General features: G+C 41.1%; 1 protein-coding gene across 2 annotated transcripts in view; it reads right to left on the reverse strand.

Annotated features, from left to right (window-relative positions):
• sema3h (sema domain, immunoglobulin domain (Ig), short basic domain, secreted, (semaphorin) 3H) overlaps nucleotides 1-24,977 on the reverse strand; it is a 102,954-nt gene that overhangs the window by 75,181 nt on the left and 2,796 nt on the right. For both annotated transcript variants that reach the window (XM_084015725.1, XM_084015724.1), the window contains exons 2-4: nucleotides 6,887-7,041; nucleotides 2,610-2,672; nucleotides 1,879-1,998 (exon numbers count right to left, since the gene is read on the reverse strand). In XM_084015725.1, coding sequence (XP_083871851.1) covers nucleotides 1,879-1,998; nucleotides 2,610-2,672; nucleotides 6,887-7,041 — 338 coding nt within the window. The remainder of the gene's footprint in view (nucleotides 1-1,878; nucleotides 1,999-2,609; nucleotides 2,673-6,886; nucleotides 7,042-24,977) is intronic.

Consider the following 24,977-nt stretch of genomic DNA (forward strand, 5'->3'; position numbering starts at 1 on the left):
AGACTGACAGGCTGGGACTCTTTAATTAATTCTTTAATTTATAAATAATTGACTTCATCCACATAAATAAGCAGAACGACTTTTTCAGCCAGCTGATCTAGCCTGCCACACACACGCACAGAGTGAATGAGTAATTGAGGGTAATCAGCCTAAGTGGAGGGATTTTAGAAATGTGTGAAGTCCAGTCTTAAACCAGTCAGCACCACCAGCTCCTCTAAGCACTCTGTCTGAACCTCTCTGATCTCACACACCCTTTCATGGTATTAGCTGTTCCCTGACACACATTCACGCACGCTGACACAAATACGAATGCAGGAATGCACATACCCACACACACAAAAAAACCACACACAGTATCTGATCCCACTTTCAAACAATTGGCACAGGTTTAAAACACACACACACACACACCATTGAGGGAATTTAGAACCATTAACCTATTTCTACCACAATGATAACCCACATGTGTCTAAATCATGAGAAATTGCTACTCAGTGTGGAATAGGAGACATTCTTAAGCTCTAGAATTACATTCATATTATAATTGACATTAATGTCAACGTAAAAAAAATCCACAGGGTCTGGTGGCCCCCAGAGTGCAGCCTCAATGACAAAAGGTACATTGTATATTCTAAACAGATGCCACAGGGTGAACCATGGTAGATAAATGAGTATAGGGGCAGACACCACATATATATATTTCAGCTGCTGATAGGCCTGTGTATAGGGGCCGGGACTGGGAGTCACACAGGACGGTGGGCGGCAGGAACAGCATTGCTTCATTATGAAAAAAAAATGTCAATCATTTTTTCAACTTATATTTATTTATTTTGTATGTATTGTATACTATGATAATTTGTCTTAAAAGCTTAAAGGAGTCATCACCTGGAAATCGCAATTTCTCTTGTTAAAACATGCATATCTGTGTTTGACCTCAGTTGAAACTTGCCTGAAAGGCTGGAGTTTGAAAGTGGCGCCGTTTTTTCGCTTCTGCTCTTTTTCCGAACAGGAATAGCACACAAGGGTGTGCATTCCTAAAGCACGAGATTTTGATTCTGCGCCTTCGGTGACGTCACCGTGGCGGCTACTTGCATAAGCCCACCCCTCTTTCACCACCCAACCCCGCCCCGTCCGCTACCTGAAATCGCCGAAGCGCCGCCATTATGTTTTGGAGTCTGCATGCAGGCAAGCCCCCCCGGCTCTGTCCTTCCTGCGGCGAATCAACGCTCGCCTCATTACATATTATACAATGCACATCCGGACCAGTCAAAACCTCGCGCGTAATCTCGCGTGATAAAATCGCGGTACGAAAAAGGGTCAGAACAAGCTCAATGTTTGATTGAATTTTTTTTTTTTTTTTCTAATAAGTTTTACGAATTGATCCAAAGCGATCCAAGGGGGGCTGGATACGTATAAAACCAGGTTATGACTCCTTTAAGCAATTAGCATGCAGGCTAGCTAACAAAGGGGCTACAGCTGCTCGGATGTGATGGCGAGGAAAGACCAGTAACATGTTGTTCACAAAAAAAAGATATTCACATTATATCCAAAAATGTAATCCTGCAGCAAGAACAAACGGGACATGTCCCTCTGAATTTTTTGTGGCCCTGGTCCATATCCAAGTCCTCCAACTTGACTTGAATCCTGAAATCCTGATTCAAAACAATGAAGTTTACAAGCTTAAACTATGATATCAATGAAAGATTAACTTGGAGAATGTGACTCATGCTAGAGAGCACATTACTCACTTGGATTTGTTAGAACTAACGAAAATCCCAATTTTTTGCTTTTCTATTTTTGCTACAGTAATTCCCCTTCCAGTCACCAGGGACTAGCTGGATAAGGAATATTTATGTGTATGTGCGCTTGCAATAATACCTGTTGGAAGACGCTGGTAGCAATGAAAGCACATCTAGGGTTGAAGGCTCCAGTTCCACAAACATACAGGTGAGTCTGATTAAAAGGCTGCAAAACTCGCAGGAAGTTAGAACACTCCAACTGGACAGAGAAAGACGCACAAGGAAAGAGGAAAAGTAATAATAACATCATCAAAAACTTGAATTACATGTTTATTCTTAGGATCTGTTGTGCATGTGAAAAATCCAAGTGAAACGTCCAAACTGCCAGTTTTAACGCACTAAAGGCATGAAGGTTCATGGCTACACGGAACTTGAAGATGTGGTTGCTCACTGAGCATCCTTGTTTTTCTTTAGTTCCCTGTCAAAGTCTGTCCTTTCAGTGCTGAACATGTCGTTCTTCAACAGCATCAGAGCTCTCTTGTTTGTTTATTGTTCCAAACTGTAACAGATTCAAGACGCTCTTGATTGTAATCTATCATACAACAATCTCAATTTTTTCTCTTTAGACAGTTTCTTGGATGGCAGTTTAACTTTGCAGCAAGCAACGAAGAAAGGATATTAAACCTGATATTACCTGACCTGACGTATCTCTGTTGAATTCTGTGTAAATTAATTTTCTTCCCTCTGTGACTTTAAAACAGTTCAGTTATAATAGCAGATGTTGCTTTGCTTATGCAATCTAGTGTGTGTGAGTGTGTGTGAGTGTGAGTGTGTGTGAGTGTGAGTGTGTGTGTGTATCTTTCGACTCACCTCCGGATCCTTCCCAGCCATGAGACATTCTTGGACACGATCTGGACTGGCTGGCCAGTACAGCTACAGAGAGCAAGAGAGATAAAGAAAACAAACAAGGACAGGTTTCATTACTCTGAATCCCTCATAAAAGGCGTTCGTTATTGGCAGGTGCTTGACAAGGAAGTGAGGCAGGGAGAGTCAGCAAAACAAGACTAACCTAGATGAAAAAAGGCAGGAGAAGAGGAAGACTTGAATAGCTCCTGTGAGGCAGCTTCAGGGAGGAGAAAGTAAAAACCAACTGAGTCAAGCTGTCAGAGCAGCAGTGATGGTGGTAACATGACAAATTAATTTTCCATTTCACTGTTTCTACAGAGTCTAGCTACAATTACATTTGCAAAATAATGCAACTAGTGTTATTAGTTTGGGTAAAGCAATCCGTTGATTTTTACTTACTGTCCTGTAAATGTAAACCATAATCATTTTGTTGTTCATAAACATTTTTTTTTTTTAATATATATTTTATTATTTGTATGACTAGACCAGTTCCAGATGTGCTAATTGTTTCATTACAGCAGTCAATGATGAGTCTGGTGGTTTAAATGATATTTAATATCTGTTAAAAGACAATGTTTGAGAGAACTGACTGTAAGTCTACAATAAGGACAATAATCTGCTGTGAGGACCTGACCCGACGCAAACACGGGCCTGGCTCCTCTGACTCGCCTCGATGTAAGGTTTGTTGTCATTTGCCACAAGTTTCCAGCCTGTTTGATGTACATTCAGCTTTCATAGGACCTGACAGTACCTAAGAGGAATCAGATTGTGTGTCAATTATGTTAAAAGAACAGCATTCTGGCTAAGATGAAAAAATGTTGGCTGATTTGTTTTGGTTAGACAGTTTGCCCACACAGAAGCCAACATACAGTACATGCATCATGTCTTTTTCTGATCATAAGCCAGCCCACAGGCCGGTTCATTTTGTCCATAATGTATGTAGGCTCCTTGCCATGTGCATTGCTGCGAAATAAGAAAAACCCCAGTAAGGCAGAAATGAGGCAAGCAATGGAACCTGTCAAATACATGGCTCAGGGGTAAATATGGAGATGTTAACCGATGTAAGTCTCATGTGAAGAAAACCGTGTTTATTCACTTTTTTTCCACTATATCTGAATAAAATCCACAGATTGCTAAGAATGAGCCAAAAGGACAGTACTCCAACTGTACTAATAGACGAGGGATGGATAACAAGAGAGAGGGATGAGTGATGCTATCAGTGTCAAATGGCAATTATGTGACTAATCTAAATATTTCCCAGAGCCCTTGATTACCTCAGAGACCAGCGCTGTGAAGCAGAGATTGAATTGATACGAAATCTCTACATACCATACAAACTGCAGAAAATGCAAGAACATAACTTTTTTTTTAGTTCACTTTGCTTTAAAATGAAAAGTGGCAAACTGTCATCCAAATGAAAACTGACTTCACAAGTGTCATCATCATTATCAGTGAAAGAAACAAGACATGATCTGTGCATGGATGTTGGACCCAAAAGAAAAGTCTTGAGCTTCTGTTTTTTTAGGAATTTGCTTCAATTTAGAAAATATGACACCATTGCTTCCACAGTGATTATTGCCAAACGATGGTGGTTTCAGGAAACAATTTCTTCTGGATGTCCGGTAATCGTTCCCTGGTGTTAGTCATTCCCGCAGAGAACGGTACGGAGCCGAGACGATCAGATTAGATTATAGACAACATTCCCCCTTATCTCCAAATGCCACACACTGACAGGAACGTGGACCACCACTAAAGGATTCACACCAGGTAAAGACTTTGATGGGATACGTTCATGGAAATGTACCTCTGTGAAGAGTGTGCTAGCTGTCAGTTTACACAACATACAGGAATGTGAGTTCATGCAAAATATAGAATTCACTAGCAGGAAAAAGGTATTATGCAAATCAAACAACAAAATGATGATGAGAAATGACTCATTTCTAGACATTGGCAGAGAATGCCTGTGCTGAAAAGGAAAGAAAGAAAATGGAAACAAAAGAAGTAGTAAAAACGAAGAAAAGAACACACATTCAAACCCTTGGTGACCCTTTGTGTATTGTGGGCTACCAGCTGTAGACTCACACAGAAGGAATGCCTTGAGGTTTTTTGGCCAGATCAAAGAAAATTGCCTCTGAAGGCAACAGCGTCATGTTTGGCACTCTGTCCTGAACTGGGATGGGCTGGAGGAACTGGTTACGTGTCCATCTAATCTATGCCAAAATCAGTTTTATTGAGCCGGCAAAACTGTGCATATATAAAAGCATTAAGTTAAGTTGAAATCATGAAAAGAAAGAAGTGAAAACGTCAGAATAACTTGGCCTCAACCTGTACTGATAAGAAGATCTGCATGTTGGTAGCAGAGAAAATAAATAGAAATGTAGAGAATATGGCACAGTGAGTGGTTTTAACACCACATGGGGAAAAGCTGCACATAAGCTGGAACAGTATAAACAGACTATAAATACTGTATGTACAAATATATTACTTTACAGCCAGCACAGGGCTGAGTTATGAGTTGACTATGACTATCTATCCTTTTGTTGGCTGACTGCCTGGCTGAGTGGGTGGCTGGCCAACCTGACTGCTGTATATCTGTTTCACTGGTGCTCTGTCTGCTTGCCTACCTTTTTGGCTCTCTGATAGCCTGTTCATCTGACAGATGAGGGTTTTGATTTGATCAGACAGAGTTATGACTTATGAAAAGACACCACTGTTTCTGTACTTGCTGTGACCCAGAACTTAAGCAGACTGGTTGGCAAACCGTCACCCTGTCTGTCTGGAAAGTTGCATAAGGAACCCAGATACTGCAACAAACCTTTAATTTATATCTAATATCATTGTATTTTTTTTTTTCTGTCTGGAAAGTTGCATAAGGAACACAGATACTGCAACAAACCTTTAATTTATATCTAATATCATTGTATTTTTTTTTTTAAAGAAGCAAATTGGTTTAAGCTGCTTACCACACATTTTATGTCTCTATCCACCTAAAAGTCTTTTTCCCCTCCTATGAGTATGAATATTTCTGACACTGATGTTGGATGTGATTTGTAATTTGCACCATTGGTGAGGTACATCACAGGAACTTAGTGTGTAGTGAGACAAATATCATGATCGTGATATGTGTCGGGGCGGGAACCTCACCAGCTGAATCAAGATGGGGCAGAGCAGAGCAGGAGGTCTGCCTGCAGGGTTTCACGCAACATATCATTAAGCTTCACATTATTGATGCCATGTGACAATCCTGCTCCTTAAAATGTACACTTCAAAACATTTTGAATAATCTCCTACATGAGAAATTACACAAAAACAGTTTCACTATTATAAGAAATCAATAAATAAGATACAGAAAATGTAATATTTCATGGAGGCTGCTGTGTTGCCTAATGTGGAGTGAAGGTGATCTGTTTTGATCCAAATGTCATCTATTCTTCTTTAAGTGCGTAACAGCTCTCAAGCGCCAACAAGAGTTCTGCTGCTCAGCAGTGAACCTTCACAGTGGGGAAGGTAGGAATGTGAGAAATGTGCAGAAAATAATAAAAGAAAATGTGGCCTGACTGGAACCCATTATCTTGCTATCTGATGGTCTGTTATTGAAAGTTAGAAAAACAAAGCAACAAAGGACCTTTACCTCATTCAGGGGTGTCAGATTAGTAGTTTAGAAGTGTAGAGTACACTATTATTATTCTTAAGTAGACCTGTAGTAGCACTATGGAGCTGTTTTTCAGTGAGTGGGTCTCCAATTTGTATACCTTTAACATGCACACAAGGACGCCAATGCCCACATGCACACAGATGACGTGTTGCACAATCTTGCTAATAGTGTCGAACTATTCTACTGATTGGTGGCCGTAACATGCTAAGATATGCTGCAATGGGCAAGTTGGGAAGAAGAAGACAAGCTAGTAAACATGATATAAACAATGCTGGATTTAAAATACTTTTTAAAAAACCAGCTTTGCAAATGTTTACATACAAATTCATTCTTCTCATGTTTTATGAAAGAGAGAGAGAGTGAAGAATTAGAGAAAGATGAGCTATCAGAGGGGTGTGACTTTCCTCTTCCTCATATTATCAGTAATTAGACCAATTAAAGCCCTGACACTTTAGTTATCTGAATCTACTGTCATTTGAGCGTTTATGTGTGTATTATGTGTTTATCTTCAAGCATTCATCAACAATGAACTTGTCTGCTGTACATGTTTGTAATGGTATGCAACTGTGTGTGCTCCAGTTCTAACCTTGCGTGGGTTCTGCGTTATGTCGTCCAGACTAGTAGACAGCAGGTTGTCTTTCATGGCCACGTACAGACGCCTCCTGTCTTCGTCAGGCAGCAGGGAGTGCAGGTCTCCGGCCACCAGGGGCAGCGTCAGCAGGCGGCCATTCTGGATCAGCTCTGATAGAGGAGAGGAAGACAAATTGAAGGCTTACAAACACCAGACATTGGCTATGGCTCAGTTTTGAAAATGTGCAAGAGAATCTGGAAGAAATTACCAAGATATACACTTTCTAGCTGCACATTATACAATAAGGTTGATTCCACCGCCACGTCTGCACATTAAATAGGAGCTCGAGACCAGAGATTGTGTAAACTGAGCCAAGTGCCTCGGTCCGATCCACTTTGCTCATTTGCCCGCTAGTGGACCATGTGGAGCTATTCAAAAACTGTATTGGATTAGGAAGACTTACTCACCTTTAAATACTCCTATGTCTTTTTATAATTAACAAGTGAAAGTTGAGATGATGGGTGATAAATGCCAGAATTTAAAAACTTTGTCTGTCAAAATGACATAGAAAGTCAACCAAAGCTCAAAACAGGAGTCGATTAGCTTAGCTTAGCAACTTAGCTTAGCAACAACTAAACTGGCTTCCTCCAAAATGTTCAAAATACATCTTCCAGCAAACCCTAAACTCCTTACTGGGAATAGTGAGTCAGGTCAGTTCATTCTAGTCTTTATGCCCAATTAAAGAAAGCTAATCGACTTCGGACTCTAGCTGCATAGGTGAGACTAGATTTGAATTGTAATGTTCCCAGTGTGAAACTTGGTTTAAACACTCATTTACTCTACAACTCTTTTGACAATGAACACTCGGGTCAAACTAAATGAACTGTGATGAGAATAACCGACACATACTCTCCAGACAGATTGCATGATAACAAGCGATTCTGAAAGCAAAGATAACGAGCACGCAGCTTAAATGTTTTTTAAATGATTACACTGTTGCACCATGTAAACTATGAGAACTATGAGAAGATTGCACGTCCCGCTCTCTTCTGTTAAGTTTCATATTTGAACTGCCAACTGTTCTTCAGTGAACCGGAGTTGGCTTTGGCTCACAAAGCTAAAAGCATAAACATATAGGCTTCAAAGCGGCACCAGGCATGAGCTTCACAGGTTGGCAGCTCCAAATAGCAGTGAGTGAAAGAAAGAGATTATAAAATACTGCTTGAAGTTCAAAACCCAGAAAGTTGGGCCAATAATGTGAGTAAAATGCAAACAGCATACTCGTTCTTTTGGCAACCTGGCCATTCTGCGATGCTTTATACCAAATTATACCGAAGGGACGAGAGGCAAAAGACTTCACTTTCCAATCTAAGTGTATAAACCAGACCCCAAGGAGAAGTTGGATATATGGGATAATATTACGGCTTGTAATTAACATAAATTATTGCCAAGTGTAGTTTTAGCACACAATATTGGTTCACTCAGGGGTAGAGTTAAAGGACTTATTAATGATTTATCATCTATTTCACTGCAGCAGCAAACTCAACTCACTCTAATTAAAAGAGAGATCATGTTTTGTATTTCTCACATAGTTGACATTCATGCGGTGCTTATTCCTTTGCGGAGATGGAAAACCCCCTTGCAAACGTAGTACGTACAGTGTGTTTCCTCAAGTGGCTGAATCTGCACCGACAAAAATATTATACGGAATTTAATCTTGTTAATTACTTACAATATCACAGCGGTATTAACTTCCAGGATGGGCACCGGCACTGAATAAAACAATCAATCAAACCTAGCAGCTTTACCTCTGAGGAGGCACCGGGTGGTATAATGTTTATGAGAACTTCCCTCTGCTAGTGGCAACCACTTTTTGTGAGGCTCAACTGTAAATTTAAACTCTAACTAATGAAGTTTTGTGTTTGTACAGACATGGCTGCGGATGCATTTTTCAACACCATCCTGTTGTAGGACTTATCGAAGTCTACAAAACACAAACATTAAACTTCTTCTCACAGCACCTCTGCTTTGTCGGCCACATATAAAACCCAACAAGCAGAAATCTATCGGTCAAAATACAAATCTATTTGCTGACACATCGCTGTGGCTGCCCTTCATTCTATAAATAAGACGTACAGCCTTGCCTCTCCAAAAACATGGCAATTATCTAAACTGCGGCTGACTTAAGCAGATGTGGGATCCAAGAAAAAAGTAATGAATGACTCTGAATACCTTCAACACTCTGCTGTATCTGTTTGGTTTTTAGAAAATATGCTACATATCATATTTTTTGGCATGTGGGTTTAATAAGAGAAGAAAAAAAGCACATGTTTGAGATGAGAAAATGAAGAGACTGATAGATCAGTGAAATATGTTGAAGAAAGGAAGAGAAGGAAAACAGAAAAGAGATGATGAATACGGTGAGAAGTGGGAGACTGTTGAGGTGCTGGAGATGGATGCAAAAATTAGATGAACTGCTGAAAGAGACCATGAAATTAAAAAAGTAAAATGCGAGGAAAGATGAAGAGAAGGCAAGAGGCGAGAGAAAGGGTAAATTCACCATGAACATGCTTGTATAAGCTTGTTGGACGTACTTACATCCTTTATATAATTTAAACAGGTGAGGTATTCAATTTTACCTGCCGCACAGTTGTCATGAAAGGGGAAAGCAACTATTTTTGGTAGCAGGCTGTAAACAGTTTTATTTCTGCTGTAAAGTTGGGCATTTTAACATGGTGGTCTGAGGAGATTGACTCACTTTTGCAGCCAGCCTCAAGTGGCCATCTGAGTAACTACACTTTTTGGCACGGGGTTTGCCGCTACGCTAGTATGGTACGAGCACCAGACAAAGAGAATGTGTAAAAGTCCATCATGCTGAACTAAATTTACAGGAACTTGAATCTGATTTGTCTGGATCTCGTCCAAATTCATCAAAATGCCTAACATGGTAGGATGAAAGGTTTCCACAACTCTGTCCAATTAACAAGCTACATGCTGTGAACCCATGTGACTACTGTTAATAGTTCATGGCTGGCATGTCGTTATGTGATCTGAACAAAACCAAATGCTCCCATTTTTTTAAATGGTTGAATTTGATCATTGTATTTAATTGCTGAAATGAGCACTTTCCATCTATTTTTTTTGCTGTGCACATAAACCACGAAGTTATTGTGAGAGGGAGGTTAAATAGCAGAGGAAGATAAAGTCGAAAAGAGGAGGAGGAGGGAGAGAGTATGGGAAAATGACATGGCAAAGCGACAGCAAGATGAAAACGCTCTGATGGGTGAAGACAGTCGTGAGATGAGAATGGGAAAACTGTCAAAACATGACATGATGACAGACAGATGAGACGGAAAGGGAAGAGGAGCGGAGGAGGAGAGCAAAAGGAGAAAGTAGATTGAAAGAAATACTGATGGAAGAAATTAATAGATATTGAAGGATGATGATGAGGATGAGCAGGAGGAGGAGGAATGGGAATAGACAGGTGGGGATTGGGCAGGAAAGGTCAATGAGGGAAGAAGAGAGCTCGTTGCGATGACAGGGCTGGGGGGAATGATGGGCAGGAAAGGTCAATGAGGTGATGAAGTTAGATCAAATGAGAAAGGAGGATGAAGGGAAAGAACAGCTGAGAGCGTGAGGGAAAATTGTAGTGTAATAACAGAGTGAAGAATGATGGATAGATAGGTGGGTTGAGGAGGAGGAGGAGGAGGAGGAGGAGGAGGAGGGAGGAGAGAGACAGTTGAAAAGAGAGGCAAAAGTGAGAGGGAAAATTATATGATGACAGTTTGAAAAATGATGATTCTTTGGATGATGGGTGGGAGAAGACAGAGCTTCCGCAGGAGAAGAGAGGAGAAGAAAAAAATGAGAAGAGAAAAATGATTTGTGAAAGCAGAGACTAAAAACTGAGGAGGAGGAGGAGGAGGAGGTGGAGGAAGAAAACAAGGCGGATGCTGGAGACAGCAATGAAAGGAACCACAACATGCTGACAGTTAGGAGAAAACACAAGAGATGCAGTAACAGAGAGGAAATGAGGAGGGTAAGAAAGAGAGAAGGAGGCATGACTTTGAAATAGAGAGATAATCTAAAACAGTGAAACAGTCGCAGTAGGAGATGAAAGCTCCGCACACTAGTGCCGGCAGTGGAGGCTATACTTTAGTTCAGTGGGAAATATCCATCGAACGGTCAGAGAGGTAATTTGTTTTGCTTCACACTGATTTGGTCTTCATTAATCCCAGTGAGTGTGTTGGCACTGGCAGCACAATGAGTCCAACAGAATCGTGACAATTTTTTCAAGGTTTGTTTGTTTGTTGTTTAAATCACCAACAAAATGGCAAAATGGTATGAAAACCAATTAAATATGGAAATTAAACACAGGTTGTTTCTTTTTGTATGTTGTAAAAACTAGCAAGAAGCACTGGTATTCCCCAAGCCCCCCCCCCCCCCCCCCTTGTTTAACCATTATGTTGAATTGCAAAAAAAAAAAAAAAAAAAAAATCATCCCAATGGCGATATTAGAATGGGTTAAACCATTCTTCTAGGCCCATTTGAAGAGGCCACGTTGCCGCCAGCCTCTTCACAGGGAATCCAACCCCGGTGGAATTCATGCCTTCCTCTGCCTCCTCAAGCATCAGGCACTTCATCTGAATTATAGTCTGTATGCCACAATAGCGACATGACCTTGCTTAATTCAATATACAGGGAAATGCTCAGCTCAATTGAATGTGAAACCACCTCAGTGGAAACACCAGCGACATTCAGCATCTGTTAGCATCACGAGATCCTATTGAGTCAGACTGGCTGAAGTAAACCTCACATCCTCACTTTAAAGTGCATTAAATCAGCATTATGGCAATGAGGATGACACCCAGATCTGCAACAGGGAACTGAGAGTGGCTTTGTGAACACACGCACACACACAGCCTTGTTTTCATGACTTTTAGGGACATCACATCACATTGACTATTCATTTCTTTGAGACTTACCCTTACCTAACCAGAACCGCTACTAGCCTATTCTTGACCCATACCCTAACCTCATACCAGGTTACACACACACACACACACACACACACACCCTCCAATCTTCTTTATCCTGCACACGCCATCACACATACACAGAATTTTTGGAAATGTTTTGTTTCCCATCTTGACTTCACAATGATGAATGACTTGTATTCAGTATGAAAACATTCTTTTCTCCAGCATGCACACACATGCACACACACGCACACACACGCACACACACGCATACACACACACACACACGCATACACACACACATACACAGATACACACGCGCACACGCACACACACACACATCCCTGTCTGAGTCGAGGAAGACCAGCTGCACCCACCCCACCCTTACTCTTGGGACAGTTGCCTTGGAAACAGCAACCATGCCGACATAATTTGTGAGGGGTGTGTGTGTGTGTGGTGAGTATAAGGGTGTCCCTTGGCCTTGCCTCCTCACCCCCACCACCACCACCTCCTATGTTTAACAGACACAGACACGCACACTCGCACCCACCCACCCACACACACATACACACACACACACACACACACACACACACACACACACACACACACGTGTGCGCACACACACACATGAATGATTTAGCTGCTCATTAATACCGGCTAAAACACAGAGGGCAGTTTGTAATAAGGGTTTTTCCAAGACATCAAAGTTAATGGGAGGACACACACACATAGTCATTTACCATCAATCAAACACATGTCCAGATATTTCAGGATACAAAAAGCACCATCTGTGCCCCGCAGCCTGGCTATCTGTCACTACCAACATTCAACAGGATATTAACACACACACCTGCCAAGTCTAAATTAAATCCATGGCCCTTATTAACCAAACACGGTCAGAAAAAGGTCAACCAATTCACCTCACAGTCTACACCAGCTTCTGAATGAAACCTTTTATAAGTTGTAGTGAAAGTGCAAGTGATTTTATTGACCTTCAACTTCGCAGTCTTCAGAAACACTGAATGATTTTTTTAAATGACTCTCAGCCCTCAAATGCTTTCACATTGCATTGAAAGCTGGAAGAACAATGTGATGCCACAATAGCATGTTGACTTGTGGCAGAGAAGAGAGAAAGAGAGAAGAGGAGAACAGAAGGCAAAAGAATATCTGAAAAATATCAGAGGCCTTTTTATATTGTGGGGAAAGCTGGTAAAAGAGTGACTATAACTACATTCTAGAGAGGCTGGGTGATATAGGGTTACTTCTCCATGCATTATTTCTTCAGAACTGATATTTGCATCCCTTAACCTCCCGCAGCTTGTAATTTTATTGAGTTTGACACAGACCATATAATAACTTCAACAACACTGACTTTCATGCTCCTGCCAGTATACACTCATTACAGTGTATAGCAAAATATTGAGTTTTGACTTTTACCAGCTTAACTTGAGACTGTCTAGAAATGTCAATTATCTTTTATGGTGATACTAGTGTGGTGGATACTTGAAAGCATGGGATTAAATTACCATAGTGGTTTCTCTACCATGCTGTTTTTTTTTGTTTTGTTTTTTGGGGGAAACTGTGATCTGCAAGCACCAAGTAGCACATACTGTATTTATTATCTCCTGTCATCATAAGTTCAACAGACTATAGCTACAAATACTTTACTTTTATCATAAGTTACATAACTAATCTAACTCTGTCCTGTGATCCATAGAAGAAAAAGATAAGACTTAGAAATATAAAATAAGTTGTTGTCATAGTAAAGAGCTTCCTTGTTCTATGAAATCAGCACACATTCATTCTGCACACACATACACAAACTTGCAGCAAGCACAAAGCCTGCAGAGTACAGCCATTCTTATGAGCATTCAGTTGACAGCAGGGTCAACGAGGGTCGTGACCTCTGATCTGAGCCAATTGGCCTTTGACTTCTGTCACTGGGAATCAAAGACGGAAAAGCTTAAGACGGAAAAGAACAGAAAAGGTGAGACATAATCCTACTGGCGCATGCACACACACGCGGACACACACACTGAAATGTGTGTCTGTGAATGGTTCCTTTATAGCAGTGCAAGCGTCTATCTGTCCGTGTTTGTATCTGTGCGTGTTTGTCTACAAATCATTTGGGCATTTATACATGTATGTGTGTTTGTGGGGGATATTTTTTATCCATGGTCAACATTAGATTAAAGGCTGCTGGTCATGGGAGGTCTGATGGACCTCGATGTGATTAGAGCAAATGTGTGGCTTGTGATCCAGCTAAGAACATTCCTGCATTGCACCACACACACACACACACACACACAAACACACACACACACACACACACATACACACACGACAATGCATCTGTGTGCTGGCTTTCTCATTAACACACCTGCGTACATGCAAAATGACTGCAAAATAATTCATACAATGTGTGGGTCAATACTCCTGGCTGCCATTCTCCAATATAAGAATGAAGGTTCAGAGGATCAGCTCTGTGTGCATTGTCTCCTTCACTACATGAAGTCCATACATTAAACACAAAAGAATTAAGAAAATACAATTTACTTGAATAGTTTCATGGCTACATTTTGACGATAGATTCAGAAGCAATGCAGTGAAGCTTTACCAGCTTAAACTGCTGCAGCAGCCCAATCATTTTCAGGGGCAGCTCAGATGGGAAAGTCACTGACAACAAAGAGCATTTTTCTCCAGATAAATGCGTTTCACATCCATCCTAATTGAAAGCAAAGGTAACCGATGGCCTGACAACAAGCAACAATTTCACCATTCCTACTATGTGCTTGGATTGTTCGTCAAGACAAATCAAACACACTGTCGTTCTGGTCAACATTTTTATTTCAGTGCTCAAATTGTAAGGTTGCTGGTAACCATAGCAACAGTATTAAAGATATGGATATAGGAGGTGTGATGCCACAAATGTGCTTTTTTATACTACGAGGTCTGTTTACATCCATAAGTTACAGCCAGTATCAGCCAGCAGCACCATGCTCTGTCTGTACCTACCATTAACAGAACTGTCCCTGTCAAAGCGTTGTTTTGGGCAGTTTGTCATATTATTTGTCTTTTGGAAATCATATTTAATGCCAATTTGGGATGTGTTGGGAAGCGTTGGTTTTTCTGTTGTGATGCAGAGGTTTCTTACTCAGAAATAGCGAACTAATCCCTCAGAGCTTTAAGTGCTGGCTGCTGGCCAAACAGCCAACTACTAGACTAACATGTTGCGATTCACTAAGCATGTACATTTTACGACCACTAGCCTCAGCTTCCAAACAATGCCAGCAGAATGATAGAAAACAAGCCTATCTCAGTCTGTCAGTCCCACCCCCACATGCTCAATAACCCATCTGAGCAGTTTTATAGTTTTAAATGTCCATTGTATTTTTTTGTATTTTTTTGCCATTGATCAGTTATGCAAATATGCCCTTGAGTTTTTTTCAGTAAATTCATATGATTGGAGTCAAGTCAGGTATAGGCCTGGTCAAATTCTCCTTTACAATAATTAACTATATTTACAATGGAGGCAAACTCATTAAATATGCATTAATTAAGATCAGTGTATATGGTGGAATCGTCTCATTATAATGAGCATGCCCACGGAACGCCTAGCTACTTCCCCACAGGCTCTATATCCTTGTTTAAAGCCCTCCCACTAGTGTCGGTGTAGATCTCTATGTGACACCGTGTGTCCCCATCTGAGCTCCACCTCAAAATCTTTTTTTAGTGACATTTACATGTGCTTACAAACTTTCAGCTTTGCATCGCAACTCACCAGGGCTGAGATGACGAACCGACCTGCACACAATTGGCCAGTCGGTAAGATGAGCATTAACAGTTTTCATGCAGGAAAATTTCCCAACTAAGTGCAGGATTTGCAACACATAACAAGAACAGTTCTGTAAGCCCTGTAGGGGTTTGCACTTTCAGAGTGAAATATAATTTTACTGCGCACACACACACACACACACACACACACACACACACACACACACACACACACACACACACACACTTACTTCACTATTGGTGAGTTTCACTTATCATGAATCTCCCCAATTATTCCCTCACAGCCTACAGCATCGTCCATGAGAGTGTGTTTGTAAGATTCACATGTGTGTGTTGTTTTGTTTCTGTTTGTGGGTCTATCTTTGTCCGTCTGTTCATCTATGACAGCCGAGCCCCAGGGAACTTTAGCTGTCTGGTGCAACGTTCCCGGGGGAAGACTTTGTTGGCTGCGCCACTAGAGAGGGATGATGGTGGAGGGGGCGAGGAAACCGGGGAACATTTCCTGTGGAAATGGGGTTATCACTTCACCAATTACTGCTACAATTACAGCAGGAGGCCTGCAGAATCATGGGAACAAAGCCTATAGGCACACAGATGGACACTGATGCGGAGACATGTGAACACACATAAAATCATTTCAAACATGTGTCCACATGCATACAGCAGTTAGAAAATCTCTCTTTCTCTCTAATGCTAAGATCGCATCACCCTACATGTATGTCTTTTGAGATGCACTACGTCAGAGCAGGTGTTCTTGGTGCCTTAAAGTTGAGCTGAAACGGCATTTCAAGAGTATGTGGCTTCCGTATGGTGACATATATCAGAGTAAAACAGGATAGGCAGGCGGGACATAACGTTGGGAGGAATTTGATTTGATCATTCAAAAGATTAGCTCACAACCTTCTTGTGCTCTGTGCAGATTGTTTGATGGATGGAGGCCACGATATTATTGGTTGAAACTGGTGGGTACTGGCTGACGTATGCATGCATCATATTTTGTTTGACAACAAGAACAATACATCTTGCAGTCTGATACATTTTGCATTTTTACATTTTTTTTTTCCAATTTATCTTCTAATCCCCAATGCCCTATAGGATGGGAACCACCTTTCTATGGTTAATTATCTATTCCTATAAAAGAAATTATACATTAAAAAAAACTTAATTTTAAGTTAATTATTCATCATTCACATGCGCACACACACACACACACACACACACACACACACACACACACACGCACAGAGAAACTTATACTTAAATTATAGCCAAACACACAAATGCAGTTGGTCTGGACTGTGTCACCGACAGACCAGACCCACGTGGACAGCTTGACCTTTGACCTCAGCGCATATGATTATTCATCATCATCAGACTACTTGGTCTGGGTCGCCATGCTAATGCATACACAAACTAGAGTCCACTCACTGTTTGCTTTTTATCTTTTTCATCTGCATTTATCCAAGAGTAGGTTCACTGTGAACACTTTATATTCACACAGTTACAGTGGGAGACCGTTGGTGGTAAATTATTTGCTCATGCCTAGACGGACAGATGAGCAGCTATAACAAGTTGCTTTTTTCTCATGCTTGTATTTCAATTTAATTTGGGGATTTTAACCATATTTGTTGCTCATCCTAATGAAAAAGCTTAAAAGAAAAGATTGCATAACCAAGTAGAGTGGAGTGTTTTCATCTTACCAATACACTCATAATGCGCCTTAATTAAGAGGATGTGTTGCACTGACAACAAAGCCCTTCCCAAACAATAACCTCACCTGCAAAAAAGAATTCTCATCTCGTAAATATCTCACATCCCAAAAAAAAATTTAACCCTGGAGGCATACTTTAAGGATTTGAAATGATGCTATTTTTCAAAAAGAAAGAAAAAACTGAAAAAAAAACCTTGACTTCCTCAAACAAGTTTCACATCATGCTGCTGAAGCTGAGATTTAAGATATGTGACTCTGAAGTTGACTACTTATCCCAAGAGGAAACAATCAACCTTGACCTGGACTGGTGGCAGATACTCAAGTAAATCACAACTCTGTTCATTCACAGACTAGTGAGTGCTCTTGCAGGAGAATCATCAGCATGAGTTTAACTAGGTAAGACTTACTCTGAATTGGCAATTTGAAATTCTGTATGTTTGGCGGCAATGAGAGTGAAAAATCACTGCAGTGTTTAAATCGTCTATGGCTTTGAGTTCTTGGCTCAACATCAAAGCATGTTAGACATTCTGTAGTGGACATTTTCTTTGGCAAATGGGCAATAATGATATCTCTACATCTAAAAAACGGGCGCCCATAAAAAAATAAAAAGCTGTCATGGGAATGTTATGGATAGTCATGATGTCTACAGTGAGTTCAGATTTATATTTACAATCCGTTTCAGGGTCAAATTTATGACGAATCCCTACTAAAAGCCCAGCAAGAAAAAGAAAAAAAAAACATCTATCTGTTGCTGTACATCCTCTCTGTTTTCTGATAAGTTCTGGTTCTATTTAAACAGGAAAAGGAAGTCTGACTTCCAGCCCTTTGTGGTACTTGTCTGATGTTTCCATCACTGACAAAACAGTCAGAAACCACAAGAATTTCTCAATTCTTGTAGTTTCTTCTTGTTTACGCAACCGTGGGAATGTCAGATCACTAACACCAAGGGTTAAAGATCACGTTTAGTGCCGGTGTGCAAGTGGCGTTAAACTGAAGCTTGACTACTAGCTGCCATTTCACTTTAAGCTATCTTGTTAAAATTGATCAAATCACAATATTGTATAAGTAAATGAACCTCTGAGTACCTGCTATACACGACTACACGACTTCATGTCTCCAGCCTGCCCTAATCTACAGCTAATGAGTTGATCTTGTGTATTTTTGGCTTACTGCTGGCCAACATGTCAAATGTGTCTTTGTGGATTACGTTTCCTCATACAGCTTTATTGAAAGGAATGCAGGGAGAAACTCACTCTGCATAAAGCTGAAAAGAAAAACAACCCAACATGCTTGACGCCCATTAATCATTAATTAATCGGTTAATTTCTTAGTAAAAAACAACGACAAAAAAACAAAATTGACGTGAAACATTGTCCTTTGCCACCATAGCGCTCTATCCATCCAGTTTTTAGGGTACACCCTGGACAGGACAGTCTATCACAGGGCCGACATGTAGAGACAGACCCTAACCCTAACCATTCACACTCACATTCACACCTACGGGCAATTTAGAGTAATCAATGAACCTCTCCCCATCCTGCATGTCTTTAGACTGTGGGAGGAAGCCGGAGAACCCAGAGACACCCACGCTTTCACAGGGAGAACATGCAAACTCCACACAGAAGGAACCCGAACCCAAACTGTGCAGCCCCCAATCAGCTAATTCTAGATAGCTTCACCATAAGGCTGATCAGATCACATATTGATTCTGAATTGAAACGTTTTTGAAAAGTTGGATATCTGTTGACATCCCTAGTCCAGTCTTGTGTCTCTTGCATGTTATATAGGAAAGAAATACTGAGTAGTAGTAAGCGCCACAGAGGAGAGGTGAGAAAGTCAGCTCTAGAATATGGACAACAGATTGGCAGATTGGAGAAATTAATACTTAAGGGAAATAGAAGACATATGAAGCGTATGTTTCATTGCTTAATTACAGGCTTCAGGCTAAAGAAAGCCTCTGCTATTAACACCAGAAACCTCTCATGGGTAAATTTACTGTGCACTGTTGTGAGGGTCTGTTGTTGCCAAAGCAAGGGTGTAATTAGACTCCTTTCACTGTCTGTGTCCAGAAAGAGGACAAAACCCTCAAGCTACAAGCCCCTAAATCAGGGTTTTTTAAATGTCTTAACAAGGGCCGAAAGTTTGGTTGCAAGAAAATGTTCTCCTGCCCTCCAAATATTCTGAGAAAAGTGATTTTAAACAGTGGAAGGAGAGGCTAAAGTAAATGGAGCACTTTTCTAGCTTAATAGATACTCTTTTCAAGAACCTGGGTTACAGCTATATTTTAGATTTTGACATATAAGTATTCCAACAACCTGCAACATAATGTCTTCTTTAAGAGAAAATATCTGCGATACTTGAGTCAGCTGCCATTTGACTTCAATAGTCGCAAGCTATGATAGCACCACAGTTGGGGACTGCCGCTATTAAAATTAATAATAGAGAATAGCCTGATTCTGTGCCAGTTAACCGTCCCAGTGAAATCCATATCTCAGCAACATCCCCAGCCCTGAGCCTGGAAAGCATTGGCCTAGATAGAAACAGATCTGAAAGAATAAATGAATAATGAAATATCTCTTGATTTTTAATATCACTCTGAAGGCATTTGTGCTTTATTCGTACACAGAGTACACAGTGGATGAAGATGTACAATATCAACAAAGAACCAGGTCTTACCTCTTAACTTGCAACCTCAACACCTTATCTTTCTTGGAAAAGAAAACCAGACCTAATTTGTATTTCCTGTTTCTCCGAGCTGGATCTTCAAAGGTATATTTATTTTAGATTTAGGAGTTTTGGTGTAAAGTTTTAGCTCACAAACCATGAGCCTACAAGTTGTAACATTCATTTTTGTGTGTGCTGATATGTTTCTCTCACAGAGAACACAGCTACACAACATCCTTCTACTTAATTGAAAACAGACCGCTCATCTTGGTTTTGTATGAAAGTAGCTGTTTATGACTCAACCATTTTAACAGTTTTGTCGCTGGGGATGTCTGGGCACTGGCTTTAGCCTGCAGAAAGTCACAACATAAAACAGATAGTAAATATTTATAATCAAATTTCTATGTATGTAATGCATTTTTCCCCTGAGATCTAAAATGCATTTTGCAAACATGAACATGAGCAAACATGCATCTGAACACTGATGAACTAATCTTACATGTAGTATTAGCGCACAATTTGTATGCTAATAAAATGTAATTGAAAAGGACTCATTTGCATTTACATTATGAGTTGGGCATTTCTCCAGAAAGGCACTTGGGGAAACAGCAGGATGTGGTTTAAACGCCTGAATCACAACCATCAAGTAATCAGCAGTATAGGGGTCAAAGTTCAAATCCAGTGTCTCAAATATTCTCCAGTGACTGATTAACATTAAATGTCTATGGCAAGGAAATTCACTCAGTGAATGCTGAATGAATGAATAAAACATGACTCTCTCCATGTGGGAAAATAGATTCACATCGACTTAATAAACCATCCAAGCCTCCTCTGAGCCATTTATGGAGCTTTATTCTGTCATTCTGACAAGACGAGTCTTTGTATTCTCATGAGACAGTTACAAGTTGGAAAGTAGCTGCAGGTGAAACTGTGACAGCAGTTAAAGTTGTTGTGTGTATGTGTTCCTTTATGTAATATAAAACCTTCCCATAAATTAGTTTTTGCATATTTACATAATGGCTTGTCTGTGTGTGTTTGTTTGTGGAAAATGCTATAAATTACATTTTTCTGTGCATGTGTGTGTCTCTTGAATGCTATTGCTTTTGTGGGGTTGTGTTTGTTCAGGTATACAGTACAGTGTGTGTGTGTGTGTGTGTGTGTGTGTGTGTGTGTGTGTGTGTGTGTGTGTGTGTGTGTGTGTGTGTGTGTGTGTGGTACAGAGATGGTATCTCTAATTGCCATCTATCATCAAGAAAATCACACTACCATCCACTGAATGGCTTGGAAAATGGATTCATTACGCTCAAGTGTGTGTGTGCTTGAAGTGTGTGTGTGTGTGTGTGTGTGTGTGTGTGTGTGTGTGTGTGTGTGTGTGTGTGTGTGTGTGTGTGTGTGTGTGTGTGTGTGTGTGTGTGTTAGCCCACTCCTGCATACGGGCGACATGAAGTTTGAGTAAATAACTGGGATAATTTAGTCGTTAAGAGAGAAATTGGGGTTTAGGAGGTAATCAGGCATGTATTTAAGTATTTAAAGCTGGGGGTTTTTCAGACACAAAGCTGTCTGGTCAGTTGGTCTGATTACACTTCACCAATCAGAATACATTTCCACTATAACCCCTATCCAGACTTAATCTCACAATTGCTAAAAGGAAAATAAATTATGGAACAACAAAGTGCAATGACACAAAATGTATAGAAAATGTTAGCAAATGAGAAATATTTGTACTTCACCATGTTGTAATAACATGCTTTTACAGATGTACTTGCTGATGCCAACTATCTCTCTTACATCTGGGTTTTCCAGTCCAGCGATGAGCATGTTCTCGTGAAAGAAGTTGCTGCTCATGTCCCTCTTATGACTGTCTAACACAAATGTGGTCGTCAAAGCCCCAGTGGCCTAATGGATAAGGCACTGGCCTCCTAAGCCAGGGATTGTGGGTTCGAGTCCCATCTGGGGTGGATGATAGCAGAGTGGCGCAGCGGAAGCGTGCTGGGCCCATAACCCAGAGGTCGATGGATCGAAACCATCCTCTGCTAAGAACATTTTATCCTCAGCTGTGCTGTCTCTTCCACTGCTGACGCACTGACATGCATTAAACCAGCATTTCGAGTCACTCTGAATGGGTCAACAGACTAATCCACCCACAGATAACAATCAGAAATCTCTCGATGGTCTAATAATGGGATGTTAACGGGGCAATTTCACTCACTAAATGGACAACACTCTCCAACAAAGCATTATAGGTCAGTTCAGACGGTAGATTTCAGGAAAGTCTGTGCTGGGGAAACAGACTTCTGAACACTTAACCTTTGTTGCTTCATAACTACTCTTTTGTCTCAGCTTCCAAGTGTTTTCAGTGCTTAGTTTAGCCATGTTTGCTCTCTGCTGTTTGCCATTTCAATTACTACTTAGGGATTCAAGCGCTCAAGTGCTGCATATCCATAAAATTGCAAGACACAAAACTCTCAGTGCCTGTTACAGATCAAGCTCCAAAAAGAGTCTTTCGCTGCCCATCAACTTGAAATTTGTTGGTTTCCTCTTACTGTAATGCAGAAGCCCCAGTGGCCTAATGGATAAGGCACTGGCCTCCTAAGCCAGGGATTGTGGGTTCGAGTCCCATCTGGGGTGGATGATAGCAGAGTGGCGCAGCGGAAGCGTGCTGGGCCCATAACCCAGAGGTCGATGGATCGAAACCATCCTCTGCTAAGAACATTTTATCCTCAGCTGTGCTGTCTCTTCCACTGCTGACGCACTGACATGCATTAAACCAGCATTTCGAGTCACTCTGAATGGGTCAACAGACTAATCCACCCACAGGTAACAATCAGAAATCTCTTGATGGTCTAATAATGGGATGTTAACGGGGCAATCTCACTCACTAAATGGACAGCACTCTCCAACAAAGCATTATAGGTCAGTTCAGACTGTAGATTTCAGGAAAGTCTGTGCTGGGGAAACAGACTTCTGAACACTTAACCTTTGTTAACTTCTCTTTTGTCTCAGCTTCCAAGTGTTTTCAGTGCTTAGTTTAGCCATGTTTGCTCCCTGCTGTTTGCCATTTCAATTACTACTTAGGGATTCAAGCGCTCAAGTGCCGCATATCCATAAAATTGCAAGACACAAAACTCTTACAGATCAAGCTCCAAAAAGAGTGTATCTTTCGCTGCCCATCAACTTGAAATTAGTTGGTTTCCTCTTACTGTAATGCAGAAGCCCCAGTGGCCTAATGGATAAGGCACTGGCCTCCTAAGCCAGGGATTGTGGGTTCAAGTCCCATCTGGGGTGGATGATAGCAGAGTGGCACCGCGGAAGCGTGCTGGGCCCATAACCCAGAGGTCGATGGATCGAAACCATCCTCTGCTAAGAACATTTTGTTAACTACTGCTTTTGTCCTACCTTCCTAGTTTTTTTCAGGGCTTTGCTTTACCATGTTTGCTCCCTGCTATTTGGCTTTTCAATTACTTAAATATGGACTCCAGCTATCAAGCACTGCGCTTCCATGAAGTTGGAAGACATGAAAGTAGATCCAGCTCCAAAAAGAGTGGCTCTGCCTTTTCCCGTAAATTTGAAATTAAATATGCCATGTACGCATCACAAAGGTCAACAGATTGTATCTGCTGACCTTGGACATACCTACACGTGAGCATATGTTCACCTACAAAGACCAGTGCTACCCACCACGTTGCTTTGTAGTGGAATTGTTGTTCCTCTATACAACTTGACAATGCAAATGTGCAGCCCCGGTGGCCCAATGGATAAGGCACTGGCCTCCTAAGCCAGGGATTGTGGGTTCGAGTCCCATCTGGGGTGGATGATAGCAGAGTGGCGCAGCGGAAGCGTGCTGGGCCCATAACCCAGAGGTCGATGGATCGAAACCATCCTCTGCTAAGAACATTTTATCCTCAGCTGTGCTGTCTCTTCCACTGCTGATGCACTGACATGCATTAAACCAGCATTTCGAGTCACTCTGAATGGGTCAACAGACTAATCCACCCACAGGTAACAATCAGAAATCTCTCGATGGTCTAATAATGGGATGTTAACGGGGCAATTTCACTCACTAAATGGACAACACTCTCCAACAAAGCATTATAGGTCAGTTCAGACTGTAGATTTTAGGAAAGTCTGTGCTGGGGAAACAGACTTCTGAACACTTAACCTTTGTTGCTTCATAACTACTCTTTTGTCTCATCTTCCAAGTGTTTTCAGTGCTCAGTTTAGCCATGTTTGCTCCCTGCTGTTTGCCATTTCAATTACTACTTAGGGATTCAAGCGCTCAAGTGCTGCATATCCATAAAATTGCAAGACACAAAACTCTCAATGCCTGTTACAGATCAAGCTCCAAAAAGAGTCTTTCGCTGCCCATCAACTTGAAATTTGTTGGTTTCCTCTTACTATAACGCAGAAGCCCCAGTGGCCTAATGGATAAGGCACTGGCCTCCTAAGCCAGGGGTTGTGGGTTCAAGTCCCATCTGGGGTGGATGATAGCAGAGTGGCGCAGCGGAAGCGTGCTGGGCCCATAACCCAGAGGTCGATGGATCGAAACCATCCTCTGCTAAGAACATTTTGTTAACTACTGCTTTTGACCTACATTCCTAGTTTTTTCAGGGCTTTGCTTTACCATGTTTGCTCCCTGCTATTTGGCTTTTCAATTACTTAAATATGGACTCCAGCTATCAAGCACTGCGCTTCCATGAAGTTGGAAGACATGAAAGTAGATCCAGCTCCAAAAAGAGTGGCTCTGCCTTTTCCCGTAAATTTGAAATTAAATATGCCATGTACGCATCACAAAGGTCAACAGATTGTATCTGCTGACCTTGGACATACCTACACGTGAGCATATGTTCACCTACAAAGACCAGTGCTACCCACCACGTTGTTTTGTAGTGGAATTGTTGTTCCTCTATACAACTTGACAATGCAAACAATGTGCAGCCCCGGTGGCCCAATGGATAAG

Source organism: Eutrigla gurnardus (genome assembly GCF_963514095.1).
Source record: "Eutrigla gurnardus genome assembly, chromosome: 8".
Taxonomy (NCBI): Eukaryota; Metazoa; Chordata; class Actinopteri; order Perciformes; family Triglidae; genus Eutrigla; species Eutrigla gurnardus.